The 16,636-nt window shown below is 45.9% G+C and overlaps 1 protein-coding gene across 1 annotated transcript; it reads right to left on the bottom strand.

Annotated features, from left to right (window-relative positions):
- Window positions 1–365: 365 nt before the first annotated feature.
- On the bottom strand, window positions 366–12,040 carry LOC138833024 (proteinase-activated receptor 2-like). Its single transcript, XM_070031381.1, has 2 exons — window positions 11,810–12,040; window positions 366–3,779 (listed from the first exon to the last, which is right to left on the bottom strand). The coding sequence occupies exons 1-2, from the start codon at window positions 11,889–11,891 to the stop codon at window positions 2,668–2,670; spliced, it is 1,194 nt and encodes a 397-aa protein (XP_069887482.1). The 5' UTR covers window positions 11,892–12,040; the 3' UTR covers window positions 366–2,667.
- Between the last annotated feature and the right edge of the window lie 4,596 nt (window positions 12,041–16,636).

Below are 16,636 nucleotides of genomic sequence, written 5' to 3'. Positions count from 1 at the left end.
AGCATGCATGAGTCCATGGGTTCGATTCCTCAGTACCACATAAAATTAATCAATTAACTAATAAAAAAAAATCATGAGCAGCCCTCACAAATACACCACGCGCCCTCTTCCCTAGAGTGGCAAAAGATCGTGGTGCCAAGTGGGGCTGATTATTTCAGGAAATGGTTTAGGGTTACTATTATAGTAGCAGTAGACACCAGAGATAGCAACTTGGTAAAGTCTTCATCTCCAAAATGGACACTAGGTATCCAAACCACCCCCCTGCCTTCTGGAGTAGGAGCAAGTGCTCTATTTCTTAGCTACCTTCCTCCCCCCCCCCCATTCCCCCCACACACACTTCCCTGTTCTCCACCCCACCCACCAGCCCTAAAGCAGACATTTAGATTCTGAGCAAGATATTCTACTTCCAGAAACTTTTCCTACAAGATGTCTGTTTTAACAGGCAAGAGGGCAGGTGGGTGGAAACATCTTCAGGAGCCCTAGAGTAATCACTACAAGTACATTGGAATGTACCCAAAAGACTACTTTGTATCCTTTAAAACTGGATGTGAGCCACTGCCTCTCTAGTCTAGCTACTCAGGATGCTGAGATGTTTACCACACTCTATCTCTAATGAGGGGGACAAGAAAGGGAGGGGCTAGAAATGTGGCTCAAATACTAGAGCACCAGCCTAGCAAGCTCCAGGCCCTGAATTCAAAACTTAGTCCCAGCGCTATTTTTGCGGGTCGGGGAGGGGGTCGTGGGGTTTGAACGTTGGGCCTGGGCACTGTCCCTCAGCTCTTCAGCTCAAGGCAAGCACTCTTGAGCCACAGCACCACTTCTGCTTTTCTGGTGGCTAATTGGAGATAAAAGTCTCACACTTTCCTGCCTGGGCTGGCTTTGAACCTCAATTCTCAGATCAGCCTTTTGAGGAGCTGGGATTAAAGGCGTGAGCCACCAGTGCCTGGCAAAAAAAAAATTTTTAAGTGTGACCACTGCAGGATTTTCCCCTACTCCCTCCTTTTCAAACAAACATAACAAGCAGTTTAGAAATAAGTTGTTTAAAAAAATCATGTATTATTTATAAATCTTACAATAACTTTTCTAAAGTTACAAATACAACAGGTGTATAAAGTCAGTTTGGAGTCAACCCTCTTAAATGTGTTGTAAACTCTTCTACATTCCTGGTATTTTTCAAACAAGACATGCCTCAAACACTGTGAGGACTCTGAAACTTCCTATTTGATTAAAAGTGAACAAAACTGACAATAAATATTTCAATAATATTTTTTAAAAAATACTAAGTGGTAAAAGTTTTTTTTTTTCTTTTTTTTTTTTTTTTGTCGGTCGTGGGGCTTGAACTCTGGGCTTGGGCTCTATCCCTCAGCTCTTCAGCTCAAGATGAGCGCTCTACCGCTTGAGCACAGCACCACTTCCAGTTTTCTAGTGGTTTATTGGAGATAAGAGTCTCACGGACTTTCCTGCCTAGGCTGGCTTTGAACCGTGATCCTCAGATCTCAGCCTCCTCAGTAGCTAGAATTACAGGAGTGAGCTACCGGCGCCCAGCGTGAAAGTTATTCTTAGTTGCAAAACAGTCTATAGTTCTGACTGAAGTCAGTACAAAAAATATACAAAATTTATCTTTACATGTTTAAGATCCTTGCATTTTTCTTGAATAACAATAAGCACAAAATTCAAAGGATGAACAAAGAAATAACTGACAATCCTTATAAGTCAACAAGAAATACTCTTATCAGCTGAACATAGACACAAAATGTTCTTAACAGCTTTTCTTAGAAATGATCATGGCACCTACTGGAGTGGAAGTCCTGCTCAAAAAAGCAGTCCTCAAACCTTTATCCACATAAACATCAAACAACAGGTTGGTAAAGTAGGCCTGTTCCCATCGAAGCCTCATTACTGAAGCTGCGGAACCCACACATTTTTGTTTTTGTGACCTGCATGGAACTTGAACTCAAGGCCTGGCTACTGTCCCTGAGCTTTTTTCCCAGCTCAAGGCTAGCACTCTACCACTTTAGCCACAACTCCACTTTCAGCTTTTTTTGCTGGGTAACTGGATAAGTCTCACAGACTTGCCTGCCCTGGCTGCCTTCGAACTGCAATCTTTAGACTTCCGTCTCCTGAGTAGCTAGGATTACAGGTGTGAGCCACCAGTGCCTGGCAGGACCCACTCTTTTACTAAGATGATACTAGTATGCAAAGCACTGAACAAGTGACTCCATCATCCAACCCAAGTTCATTCGCTGTGACTGGCTGGAAATCTGACTCCAGGCAGTTCATTCATGAGAGTCAGCATCCTCATCTTCCTCCACTGTAAAGTCAGTCAGATGCTCTCTGGAGGCCCTCAAGCCCTAGCAGGGCCAGAGTGGACTTCAGATGTAGAGAATAAAGTTTCTGCTATGAACTCAGTCTTCAAGTCGGTTGTGGTTTTTGGCAAGTCACCGGGCTTCTGAAAAGTCTGCTACAGACAGATCAGTTCTGACATCTGAGTAGTGGGATTTCTGACACTGACAGCTCTGTTCACGTAGGGACTTTTCAGGGAAGATTTGAGCAATCCTGTATACCCATGATCTGTGCAGAGACTGGCTTGGTTGGGGCACAGCCACCATCTCCCCCCATGAAGCACACTTCACATCCAACCGTACCACCTCCATCCATGGACAGAACTCAGTAGGAGGTTTTAACACTGGTGGAACTTGAAGAGTAAGAGCTGGATTTCCGGGAGAATTTCTTTGAGGTGAGGGATATTTGCATCCTCTTCACAGTGCGGACACTTCGACAAAGCAGCGCATTCTTTGCGTGATCCCTGAAATCTTTTGAAATAAAGTAATAGACAAAGGGGTCAATGCAGCTGTTGAGTGTGGATAGGCAGAGGGTTGAGATGTAGAGAGCGTAGACATGGCTCTGGCCTCGGCTTTTAATCAGGAAGTAATGTACCACTAGCAGAAGATTACTTGGCGTGAAACAGATAAAGTACATGGCCAGGACAATGATAATGAGCCGGATGGCCCTCTTCCTCTTCTTTTCTGAGTTTTCATCCATGGCAGAAGATCGGAGTGTTCTGATCATAAGCACATAGGCCGAAGCTGTGAGGAAGGCTGGGAACATGAAGACTCCAATGGCCAGAGAGAGGAAATAATTGAACATGTCCCCCACCAACACCTCCTCAGGCAGCACATCATGGCAGGTGGTGATGTTGAGGTCTGGGATGTAGACGGTCTGTTTCATGATGTACAAGGGGATGGTGACCAGCAGAATCAGCAGCCATATTCCCATGGAGACACCAATGGCAATCGCAGCCCTCTTCCTAGAGTGACCCATGGGGTTCACGATGACCCAATACCTCTGCACACTGAGGCAGGTTATGAAGAGAATAGAACAGTACATGTTGCCATAGAAAAAGGCAATGAGCACTTTACAGAGGGTGTCTCCATAGACCCAATTGTTGCCATGGATGTGGTAGGCAATCTTCAGGGGGAACCAGATCACAGACAGGAGGTCTGCCAGGGCCAGACTGGCCATGTAAATCACCGCAGGGTGCTTCTTCTTCGTTCGGAAAAGAAAAACCCACAAGGCCATGCCATTGCTGGGCAAGCCAACCACAAAGACAATGGTGTAGACAACAGGAAGAAAGACAGTAGTCAGCTTCCCGGTGAGCACTTCTGTAGAAAATTCATCCACAGTGAAGCCTGGTTCCCCTTTCACTCCTTTCACAGTGACTGAAGAGTGGCCCTTGTTCTTTCCAATGAGACTTCTTCCTCTAGATGTTCGGTTGGCACCTGTTAAAGAAAGTCAGGCAAAGTCGTTACCAATGCAGACATTCCAGCAATAAGGCTGGTGTGCTCAAATGAAAACAGCTTAAGATGAAGGCAGAAATACACTACGAGAGCACTGCGCAAAGTCTTTTGTGTAATGCTTTCTTCAGGTAATGCTGCTTTTTTAGGGGAGTGATACGATTTCAGGGGATTGAACCCTGGGCTAGGCAAAGCACTGTACCACTAACTTACATCCCATGGTTTTGGGAAGTTGTGGGACTCATATAGAACACTGTTTCCTATCAATCTTAAAATGATTAATAGCCAGGTGCCAGAGGCACATGCCTATAATTCCAGTTACTCAGATGGCTAAGACCAAGAGGATTAAAGTTCAAAACCAGCCAAGGCAGAAAAGTCCTCCAGATTCTATTTCCAATTAACCAGCAAAAAGCTGTACTGGACCAGGTACCAGTGATTCACACCTGTAATCCTAGCTACTTAGGAGGCAGCCTAGGCAGGAAAGTCTGTGGGACTCTTATCTCCAATTATAAAACAAATGACCAGCATATCCCCCTTACAGCCTGCCCCAATCATGTGCTGGGGAACCTTCAGGAGGAAGTGAAGAAGCTGAAGGACCTTACTTTAATGAGAAGAAACAGTCTGCCTTCAGCGCCCAGTGGCATCTGTATCATACTCCTCTCATGAGTCACCCTAATAATCTCTAGACCATAACTTTTTTCTCTCCTGGAATTTGTGCTCACACTCAGCAGGGCTGACTATTCGCTCTTAAGGCTTCCCTAGATAAGACAGTGATTGACCAAGTACAGTGTTGGAGGGTACAGAGATCCCTATCTTGTTTTTCACACTGTGGAGAGGTTTGAAAGGTGGTTTTTTAAAAGAGATGTCAGATTTGTGAACACTAACTTATTTAGAAGACTCATCTTGGCAGATATCAATAAGAGATCTCAAGAAGATTATCCAGGATTATACAGGTAGGTGCTCAATCCAATGACAAGGAAAAGGCCAAAAGCCAGGCACTGCTGGCTCTTGACTGTGATGCTAGCCACTCAGGAGGCTGAGATCTGAGGGTCAGCGTTTGAAGCCAACCAGGGCAAGAAAGTCCCTGAGACTATTAGCTCCAATAAAACTACTCAGAAACAGCTTGAAGTGGAACTGTGGCTCAAAGTGGTAGACCCTTAGGCCCTGAGCAGAAAAGCTCAAGGATAGTGCCCAGGCCCAGCCCCAGACTACTAAACTAGATGATGGTAGCTGACACTGTTAATCCTAGCTAATGAGGATCACAGATAAGAGCCAGCTTGGATAGAAAACTCCATGAGACTCTTATCTCCAACTAACCAGAAAAAAGCCAGAAGTGGAGGTATGGTTCAAGTGGTATAGCACCAGCCTTGAGTACAAAAGCCAAGCAAGAGTTTGAGATACTGAATTCAAGCTCCATTACTGACATAATAAATACTTTAATAACATGAGGCATTAAAAGTTGTCCTATAAAAACATGCACAGAGCCAGGTGCTGATGGCTCACACCTGTAATGCTAGCTACTCAGGAGGCTGAGATCTGAGGATCACAGTTCAGAGACAGCCCAAGGAAGGAAAGTCCGTGAGACTCTTAACTCCAACAAACCACCAGAAAACCAGAAATGGCGCTATGGTGCAAGTGATAGAGCCCTAACTTTGAGCTAAAGAGCTGAGGGACAGCGCCCAGGCCCAAAGTTCAAGCTCCACAGCCCACAAAAAAAAAGGCCACACAGTTCTATATGCTAACCATGAAAAGATTCATTAGATAAAAACAATGTGACAAGACAGTATTCCAGGCCTGTTGAATTCTAGTGGAAAGTGAGCCCGCTATTCCCCCACCAAACCGAGTATAGGAAAAGTACTTTGTGCTAACACTCTCCTCATCCCTCCTCCCTAACCTCCCCTAGCCCGAAATGTTCTTTTTCCTCCTAATTCCTTGGGAGCTACAGGCTAAAAAAAAAAATCAAGTCTCAGTTGTTGAGTAGCCCTCCCTAGCCATACTTTCAGTAAACTGCTTAAGCATTCTTTCAAGATGAACTCTTGTTCCTCAATACTTGCCCAGCTAATAAACCATAACAAAGTTAAACACAATCTTTATGAGACATCACCCAGCAGTTAATTAGTAACACAAGAAAAGCAAAGGGGATTGTGTGCTAACACAGAGTCCTGTTTCTATTTTCATCAGACCTCTTCCTCTTCCATATCCCAGATATCTATCAACAGAAGACTAATTTAAAAATATGATACATCTTTCTAGAACACATTTAAATTTTTTTTGACAGTTTCACTAAATAGCCTAGGGTGATCTCAAATTTATAATCTTCCTACTTCAGTTTTTCAATTTCAGGTACTGTTTTTAAAGTCACTACAAATATTTTATGAACTGGGTATCAGTGGTTCACTCCTGTAATCCTAGCTACTCAGGAGGCTAAGATCTGAGGATTACAGTTCAAAGCCAGCCCAGGTAAGAAAGTCTGTAACACTTTCATAAATACATCTGTGTCTCAAGTGTACAGCACTAATCTTAAGAAATAAAGCTCAGACACTATACCCAGGCCCTGAGTTCAAGTGTCAGGACCAGCATACACACACACAAAATGTTTTGTGCATACTGTTTTATGTTACTGATCATCTTGTAAAATCCTACATTTACACAAGAAAGTTTTCTGATATTTCATGCATGAGTCTATGAGTCAGGGGAAAGGATATAACCTAAACTGTTAGCAGTAGTTACCACCTTCAAGTACTGAGGTTTGGGAGTGATCTGACTAAATTTTTCTCAGTAATGACCACATAGCATTTTTTGGGGGGGGGGTCCATAAGGCTTAAATTCAGGGCCTGAGCACTGTTCCTGAGCTCTTTTTGCTCAAGGATAGTGTTCTACCACTTTAAGCCACAGAACCACTTCTGGTTTTCTGGTGGTTAATTGGAGACGAGTCTCACAAACTTTCCTGCCCAGGTTGGCCCCCCAACCACAATCCTCAGATCTCAGCTTCCTGAATAGCTAGGATTATAGGATTAAGCCACCAGTGCCCAGCTTCACATACTTCTTTTGCAATTTTTCTTTTATGCTAGGCCTGGGGCTTGAATTTAGGGTTTCAGTCTCTTAGTAGGCTTTTTTCCCTACCTAAGTTTGCTCTATCACTTGATCCATACACCTCCACTTCCAGCTTTTTGCTGATTAATTGCAATTAATTGCAGATAAACATCTCCTGGATTTTTCTGCCCAGCCCAAATCCTCAGATCTCAGCATCCTGAGTGGCTAGGATTATAGGCATTTGCCACCAACACCAAGCTACTACTTCTGCAATTTAAAAGCAACTGTAAAGAGGGCTGGGAAGGCGGCTCAGTGGTAGAGTGCTTGCCTTGCATGCATGAGGCCCTCAGTTCAGTTCCTCAGCACCACATAAGCAGAAAAGTCCAGAAGTGGCATGTGGCTCAAGTGGTAGAGCGCTAGCCTTGAGCTGAAGAGCAGAGGGACAGCACCCAGACCCAGAGTTCAGGCCCATGACTGACAAAAATAAATAAATAAATAAATAAAATAAAAGCAATTGTAAAGAGAACAGAAATTTCAGTTTCTTAACAAAAGAACAGAGTGACTGTTATGGTGGACTGCATTAGCCTTTCACTGTGAGAAACTGATTTCAAGGGCACATTGCCTTTTGAGCTTCTCTGCATCTGGAGTCCTCATTAGCTATTTACCAAGGTTTTTGGGGTGAGGAGAATGCTAGAAATGGCCTTCAAGGCTATGGGATAGTCCAGTCCCCTTGTACTCCACCACTCTCCACTTCTAAGACTTTACCACCAGTGGCAAGACAGAGGGAAAATGTTGACACAAATCTTATCCACTACTACTGCATGGAGGAAGAGGGGGAATAAGGAGCGTTTTCCTGAGCTGGTTCCCTTCCCAGTCCATGTCCTCCCTACCTGGAAAGTGAGTTTATCTTAGGCTGAGTTCCTCTCTAGGATGCAGTCTTTGGGAATGAGGCTTTTGAGAAGAAAACCAAATCTATTCTGCCCTTTTATCAAGCGGACACACACACACAGGACAAACTGAAAGGGTTAGATAAGCAACGGCCCCCCGCTGAGTGGCAGAAAGGTTTTTAACAATTTCAACCTAGCTTCAGCCAGAAGGAAAACTGTGTTCCTCCAAGTTGGGAGCTGTTGTTACATGACTAACTCTTCGGGAAACTTAGCATGCAAAGGATTAGAGGTATGCAAGAGGAAAAAATAATGGCTAATATTAAATAATTCTGGTTAGCAAGTAACCTGACTTTTTAATTTTTTTTTTCCTTTTTGTCTGTCATGGGGCTTGAAATCAGGGCCTAGACACTGTCTCTGAGCTTCTTTTGCTTAAGGCTAGTGCTTTTCTGGTGGTTAACTGGAGATGAGAGTCTCACAGAATTTTCTGTGCAGGCTGGTTTCGAACTGGGATTCTCAGATCTCAGCCTCCTGAGTAGCTAGGATTACAGTCATGAGCCACCCATGCCTGGCTGTGACTTTTTATATTGTTAAATCAAGTTCACCTCACATTGGGATCTCTCTTTCCTCAGCTCTTCACTTTTTAAACAAGAATGGGCCAAATGTTCAAGAAGTGTTTCCTATATGAACTATCTGAAGCATAAGTCTTGAGTCCCACACTGAAATTTTCACATTAACCTTTGCTCCTGAATGCCTTCTTGTTTGGCAGAACTGGGATTCAAACTAAAGACTACAAAAACTACAACTCGAGCCAGGCACTCAGCCCTTTTGGCTTCTAACCATGATCCTCCTAATCTCTGCCTGTTGACTAGCTTCGATTATAGGCTTTCACCAAGAGCCCATCCTTCCAAGTTTTAAGTTTTTAACTTTAAAAGACATAGGCATGATTTTTTGGATGAATTGTTGGAGTCAACTGGCCAAAATTTTGTTGAGAAGTTTTGCATCAATGTTCATCAAAGAAATGGGTCTATAGTTCTCTTTCTTTGATGAGTCCCTGCCTGGGGGATGAGGGTTATGATGGCTTCATAGAATGAGTTCGGTAGTGAACTTTCAATTTCATTGAAGAGTTGGAGGAGTATTGGTGTGAGCTCTACTTTGAAGGCCTTGTAGAATTCCACTGTAAAACCATCTGGTTCTGGGCTTTTCTTAGATGGGAGGTCTCTTATTGGTATTTCTATTTCAATGCTTGATATGGGCCTGTTAAATTGGCTTAACTCACCTTGGTTTAGTTTCGGCATGTCAATATTTGCTAGGAAAAGGTCCATTGCTGCCAGGTCCTCAAACTTATTAGCATAAAGATTTGAGAAGCATCCCTTATAATGTTCTGAATCTTGGTTGTTTCTGTGGCAATGTTTCCATTCTCATCTCTGAGTTTATTAATTTGGGTGTGTTCTCTTCTTTTTCTGATAAGATTTGCTAAGAGTCTGTCAAGTTTTGTTAATTTTTTCGAAGAACCAACTCTTTCTTTTGTTGATTCTTTCTATGGTTTTTTTGGATTCATTTAATAAACTCCACATTGATCTTCCCTATGATCCAGCAATCCCACTTTTGGGCATTTACCCGAATGATCACAAACAAAACCATACTAAGGCTACCAACACAACTGTTTTTATTGCAGCATTATTTACCATAGCTAAGATATGGAACCAACCCAGATGCCTCCCAGTAGATGAATGGATCAAGAAAATGTGGTACATATACACAATGGAATTCTATGCCTCCATCAGAAAGAATGACATTGCCACCATTTGTTAGGAAATGAAAAGACTTGGAAAAAATTATATTAAGTGAAGTAAGCCAGGCCCAAAGAAACATAGGTCCCATGGTTTCCCTTATTTGCAATAACTAGTATATGTCTGAGACAAGCAGAAATAGACAAGTTGATGTTAGGCAAAATGAACCCCAAGATAAGGACTTAATTTGTTTTTCTTTCTTACTATTGTTTCTAACATATTTATGATTCCTTTGTTGCTTTGTATGTCCCTCCCCCACGGTATAACCCGTTTTCACTGTATTTAATGTTAGTATAATTTGTGGAGGGGAAGAGAAAAAAATTGTTTAAATATGGATACAGGAGGACCCATTGCAACAATGAGATGTACAAGACCTTACCGTCGAAAAACGAACTTTACAACTTGGGGGGGGGGGGGGTTGGGAGGGCAAGGATAGTAAGGGGAAACAAAGCAGGCAACAATGCTTGATAAGAAATTACCTTGCTCATATAATTGTAACCCCTCTGTATGGTATTTTCACAATAAAAAAACTTAATAATAAAAAATAAATAAATGCTACAACAATAAAAAAAAAAACCCATAGGCAAGCCAGGTGCTGGTGGCTTCTGCGTGTAATCCTAGCTACTCAGGAGGTTGAGATCTGAGGATCACTGTTCAAAGCCAGCCCAGGCAGAAAAGCCCATGAGACACTTCTCTCCAATAAACTACCAGAAAACCGGAAATGGTGATGTGGCTCAAGTGAGAAAGCCTTGAGTGCCCAGGGCCAGAGTTCAAACCCCACAACTAACAAAAAACAAAACAAAACAACAACAACAAAACCCATAGGCAGCAGTGTTACTTAGAAGAAACTATGTTGAAAACAAACTATACAAACTTGTGGGCAGGGATGGAAGGGAAAAACTGGGAGGAGGAACAAGGTGACATTGTCCAAAAAAAAAAAAAAATGTACTCATGACTTGCCTAACATAACTGTAACTCCTTTATAAATTACCTTTATAGTAATAATAACATTAATTTTTTTAAAAAGTAAAGACAGACATAGGTAAATAGGGTTGTTAGCCTCAATACTTCCTGGAAATAAATGTTTTTATTTTGATACTGACCTATAAAAATGTATACCAGGGCTGGTAAGGTGGCTTAGTGGTAGAATGCTTGCTTAGTATGCATGAAGCCCTGGATTCGATTCCTAAGCACCACATAAGCAGAAAAAGCCAGAAGTGGTGCTGTGGCTCAAGTGGTAGAGTGCTAGCCTTGAGCAAAAGAAGCTCAGGGACAGTGCCCAGGTCCTGAGTTCAAGCCCCAAGAATGGCCAAAAAAAAAAAAAGTATGGTACGGTTTGACCTTTACGTGGATCCGCTTTTTAAAACTCCAGACATTTTTAGATCACATTGTAGTCTGATTTACTGATTTGTTCACACAACGTCCTTATGAAAAGGATAAACTGTCTTTTGCAGCAAATATGCAAACTTCGCAAGGACATTTAAAGCCCCCAGACCGCCCCCAAACCCGCCACGCTGAGCATCACGGAAGGTGCCCGTTAAAATCAGGGCACCCGCCGGCCTCCGCCGGCCCGACCCAACCCGGGAACTTGAACTCCCCGCTGCGCCGTCCTTGGGAGCTGCTCCGCCCCACCCCGAGCCCAGCTCAAGCTGGCCGCTGTGCATCGCCCTGGCCGCACCCCTGCGGTTCTGTTCCCGGGGCTGCCACCTTCAAGCCCTGCAGACCCGGGCGCGCGCCCTCCGGTATATTTCCCTTGTAAACCCCAGAGGAACGGGCTGACTTTCAAACCCAGGTCATCCTCCCCGTGGGTACCAGGAGCCGCGGCGCCTCTTGGGACCCCTGGGCAGACCCCAAGCGGGGGGGGGGCTCCAATGGGGGTACAAGAAGTGAGAGGGAAGGGATAGGGGTTCCCACCCCCTCCTCCCCTACCCTAAACATCGACTCGCTAATCCAGTCCACCCCCCCCGGGACCCGCCAGGGAGTGAGGAAAGCTACTAATGACCTCGTGTTTGCAAAGACACCAACCCCGGGGAGGAGAAGCCAGTCCGTCCTCGGGGAACCCCAGACCTGGCACTCGCGTCCCTCGGCGTCCCCCCGCCGACAGGTGGGAGCTGGGGGAGCCCGGGTCTGCAGCCGTCCCCGGTAAGGGGGCCGCTTCCGGGTGTCCCCGCCGATGTCCCGGGATGCAGGGGCCCCCGCCAACGCCGGGGCGTCTGAGGGATGCACCCCGAGGTGCGCCGGCCCCACTCCCTCCCGCCGCCGGCCAGGCGCCCGGGCCCGCGGGCTCCGACCGCCCCGTCCTCACCTTCCCCGGTGACGCCGCCCGAGGCAGCGGCCGCCAGCAGGACGGCGCACCCCAGCAGCCACGCCACCCTCGGACTCCGCATCCTTCCTTCCAGCCGTCCCCGAGCCGGGCCAGGAGTTCGAAACTCAGAGCCCCGCTCGCGACCCCCTAGCCTGGCCGCCTCCGCATCGGCCCCGATCCGAGCCTCCACGCTCGCTTTTCCCAGAGCAGGATCCGTTTCAGTGAAACCCGAACCGCGGGACGCACCTGCTGGAGGCCCCGCCCCGAGACCGGAACACCCGGCTCCGCCACGCCCCTTTAGAACGCCCAGGGACAGGCCACGCCCCCTCCGGCCGCTCCGAACCCAAGCCCCGCCCCCGGGCACCTGTCCGCTTCTCGGCGCCGCCACCACCCCACCACGCGCTCCACTCGCCCCGCCCTCCGCCGCTCCCCACCGCGCCCGACGCTGTCCCGCCCGCTCCTAATAAGGAAGAATGGGTCCGGCCGCAGTCCGGCGGGCGGGGGCGGAGCTGGTGAGGTGACTGCATTGGAATGCAAATAACAACAAGGGTGCGGAGGCTCCTCCCGGCTCGGACGGAGGCTGGACGTGCCCTGGCTTCCCGGTTACCTGGGGAGAGCCCGCTCCAAGCCTGTCCACCTCTTCTGCAGTCGGAGCCTGGGTCTGAGCGCCCAGCGCCGGCGGTCACGGGCAGAACCCGAGGCTCGGTCCGGGGAAGCGGGCTGACGCGGGAGCGCCTGCGGGGGAATGGGCAAGGGGCCGAGCGCCCACCCGGCCGGCCGCCCCCTGGACCGCGCGCTTCCCGGGCCCTGAGCCCTCCTCTGGGAGCTGCACGATGGAAAAACACAGGAGCAACAGCTCGGTAACTGCTGGTGAGCCTTCCTACATGGGAGCCTAGAAAGGTTAGCTTCACCCCCCAGTTACACGCATCACAAAAAGCAGTTTGCCGGTGTTCACCACAGTGAAACCCGAGCATCACTGCTCCACGCAGGCTTGCACCCAGTCCTCTGCACTGAGATTAATACATAAGCCGGGGCTGGAGGTGTCACTCAGCGATAGAGTCCACACAAGGTCCTGGGTTGATCACACACACACACACACACACACACACACACACACACACACACACACACACACACACACACACACACAGGGATGCAGAGAGAAATATGGGATTGGTCATGTGTGCTCAGGGGCCTTCATCATATAGGTAGTGTCTTACTTCATAATTAATTACTTTTTAAAGACTATGAGCCTTGCTGGGTGCCAATGGCTCACTCCTGTAATTTTAGCTACTCAGGAGGCTGAAATCTGAGGGTCACGGTTCAAAACTATCCAGGACAGGAAAGTCTGTGAGACTCTTCCTCATCTCCAGATAACTACCAAAAAGCCAGAAGTGGAGCTGTGGCTCAAGTGATAAAGCATTAGCTCTGAGATGAAAAAGATCAGGGATGACATCCAGGCTCTGGGTTCAAGCCAAGGACTAGCACAAAATAAATAAGAGCCTGGCCTAGTGGTACATGCTTAGAATCCCAGCACTCAGAAAGCTGAGGAGGATTGAAGGTTCAAGGCTAGAGACGCTGTCTCAAAATTAAAGGAAAAAGACAATAACATGTTAAGTTTAAGCAAGTGGCTCAAGTGGTAGAGCACTTGCTTTGAGCTGAAAGAGCTGAGGGACAGCGCCCAAGCCCAGAGTTCTATCACCACAACCCCCCCTCCAAAAAAAAAAAGTTAAGTTTACTGCTGACTCATTTGAATAGTTGTTGTAGAAGAACAGAGAAGCCACTGGAAGGATTTGTATGCAGAAGAAGATCAGACATATTTTGAGTAGCTCCAGGGAACAACAGATGATAGAGCCATGGAAGGAGCCTAATTTCAGCTCAGATGGAAGGAGCTGGTCCCAGGACTGGAAGTACCCTCCAAGGTGAAGGGCCACATCACTGCCAGGCTTACAGCAGAAGCTTAGGACATCTGCCTGGCCTGTTAGAAAGGATTCTGTCCCAGGGTCAGGGGTCAGAGTGATCCAGATAGCCTCTTGAGGAGCTTGAACCCTGACAATCAGACATTTGCCCTTAAGGACCAAACCGGTGAGTCAGTTGCCAGTAACAATTACTAATATTTGAACAACCATAAGCCAAATGACCAAGTTTAAAATTCTACCCCAGATTTCTCCACTGCAGACCTTTAACATCTCCATACATCTTGTGTTGTGTTAGTTATGTCTAGAAGCCTATCAAGCATAAGCCCCAAATAAAATTCCCCCAAACCTCTCATTTCTTTTCACTGTCTTCCCCTCCATCCTTCAAATTATACAGACCAGGAAACATGGCTTTGTTCCTGATTTCTTTATCTTCCATAATTGATCTCTCAGCAATTCTACCTTAAAATGATATTCAAAATACCATCCTTGCCCAGATGATCATTACCTTTTGTGTATATTATTTTAATGACCTGCTAACTTGGCTTCCTCCTTTTGCATTCAAGCTCCTCACCTGTCTCACAAGTAAGCTTGTGGGAATGTCTATCAGGTCATTTTTTTCCTTACTTGAAATTGGACAATGCTCCCCACTTCTTTCTTGGTAAAAACCAGATCTAGCTGTGTGCCGGTGGCTCACGCCTGTAATCCTAGCTACTCAGGAGGCTGAGATCTGAGGATCATGGTTCAAAGCCAGGAAAGTCCATGAGCCTCCTATCTCCAATTAACCACCAGAAAACCAGAGTGGTGCTTTGGCTCAAGTGGTAGAGCACTTGCCTTGAGCTGAAGAGCTCAGGGATAACATCCAGGCCCAGAGTTCAAGCCCCACGACCACAAAAAAAAATAAAAATAAAAAAGACAAAAGCAAGCAAACAGATCTATCCCAGGGATGTGCAGACTGTCCTTCCTTCACCCCCAACCTCCTTGACTTCAACGGTTATTTCTCTCCTAGTACTGCTTTCGTCATTTATACCCCTGCTATTCCTTTGTATTTGTTATCCTTTGCTTACAATTCTTTTCCTTTGAATATATCTGAGCTTATCTCTCTGAGTTGGATTTTCTTTTGGCCTTTGTTTTTTAACTGTAGATTTTTTTTTGTCTGCCATTTGAACAAAATTGTGTGTGTGTGTGTGTGTGTGTGTGTGTGTGTGTGTGTGTGTGTGTGTGTGTGTATGTATGTGTGTAAGTACTGGAGTTTGAACTTGGAGCTTTGCACTTGCCAGACAGTCTACTGCTTGAGCCATATCCCCAGGTTTGAAGACTTATAAACACAGGTCAGGACTTTATCTGGACAATATGTTACAGAGACAAGTAGAAACAGGGTGACTCATTACACCATGGGAGATGCCAGCAATATCACCAATATCACCTTGGAGGGGAAAAATGATCATTCTGTGGAGAGCAAAACTGGCACCCTCACCTCACCTGATGGTTCAGGTGACATCTGCACTAGTGATCACTTAATGAATTAAGTACATAAGGGGTGAGGTTCAGAGAGCAGTCATGGTGCCACCTGCTTATTATAGAGATGGGACAGCTGATTGGCAGAAGCGGAGATGCTTTCCCAGGCAGCCCTGGTGGTGGGTAGGATGCCTCCTCGCATCCATTTTTCTCACCCTACTATTGCCACCCACAGCTCCTCCCTGACTGTTCTTGAGTCCCAGGCAGGCCACTTGCTCATCTGAGCTATGAGGACAAGGATGAGAATGGGCTCAACCACTAATGGCTCCACACTGTACTCAGGATTCAAGTTCAAGGTCTTTTTTGTGGGAGACTCATGACCTTCTAGTAAGGCCTTCTGGAGCACTCAGTGCAGGATGGGATCAGAGCTCAGCTTCCTGTGGAAAAGGAGAGCAGGTAATGCCAAGCACGGGCTCTGGCACTGTGTTGAGCTCCCAAAGCTTTCATCGAGGAGGATGTCAGGCTCACCTGGCCTACTGGCCCTAAGTGATGCCACCAGTTCCCTTTCTAAGAAACCTAGTTGCAAGTGCAGTCTTGTAAAATTGTCTGCGACATCCTCTTTAGAGAAGAAACAAAACAAAACAAAATTCTTGCAGAGTAATTACTGCTTGCTTGCCAATATTACTTATTCATCTTTCCTGCTGCCAGGTGGTGAGCCTAGGGCCACCACACTGTAGTGGGTCCTGAGTGACTCATCCTTAGATTCTCATCAGAAAGAAAGCAATGGAGGGAAGGGAAGGGAAGGAAGGAAAGAAGGAAGGAAGGAAGAGAGGGAGGGAGAAAAAGAACAAATTTATTTTTCCAATCAGAAAGCCATCACATTTATTGAATTTATTGGAAAACACAAAAGTAAAGGAAGGAGAGAAGAGAAGGAAAGAAAGAAGGATGGACCGAGGAAGGCCCAGGGGAGGGAGGGAAGATAAAGAATCTGCTCACAGAGATGTCTTAATATTTGCTGCCTGCTCTTCCAGTGAGGGCTGTCTTCTTTCAAAATTTGGATTGAGACAACTTGCATTGCTGTTTTGTTAGTTTTCCTTCACTCAACAAGATGGTAAATGTTTCCTCAAATGCTTAAACTGTCCTCTGTAATATCTCTTTTAATTGCTTCAGAATATTCCATTTTGTTATTAGGTTTTAATTAAGCTGTTGTAAATATCCAGATTATTTCATAGTTTTGTGGTTGGGCGTTAGACAACTCAGACCTAAATAAATCCTGGTGTGTGTGTGTGTGTGTGTGTGTGTGTGTGTGTGTGTGTGTGTGTGTGTGTGTGTGTGTGTGTGTGTGTGTGTGTGTGTGTGTGTGTGTGTGTGTGTGTGTGTGTGTGTCTTTGTTTAGCTTCAGACTGTTTTTTTAGGAAAATAATATTCATAGAGATAGGTAGATTTGCTAGAT

This window comes from Dipodomys merriami, unplaced genomic scaffold (assembly GCF_024711535.1).
Source record: "Dipodomys merriami isolate MVZ:Mamm:240054 unplaced genomic scaffold, mDipMer1.0.p SCAF_20, whole genome shotgun sequence".
Lineage (NCBI taxonomy): Eukaryota > Metazoa > Chordata > Mammalia > Rodentia > Heteromyidae > Dipodomys > Dipodomys merriami.
The sequence above is the reverse complement of the archived record's forward strand: the minus strand, read 5'-3'. Positions and strand labels throughout refer to the sequence as shown.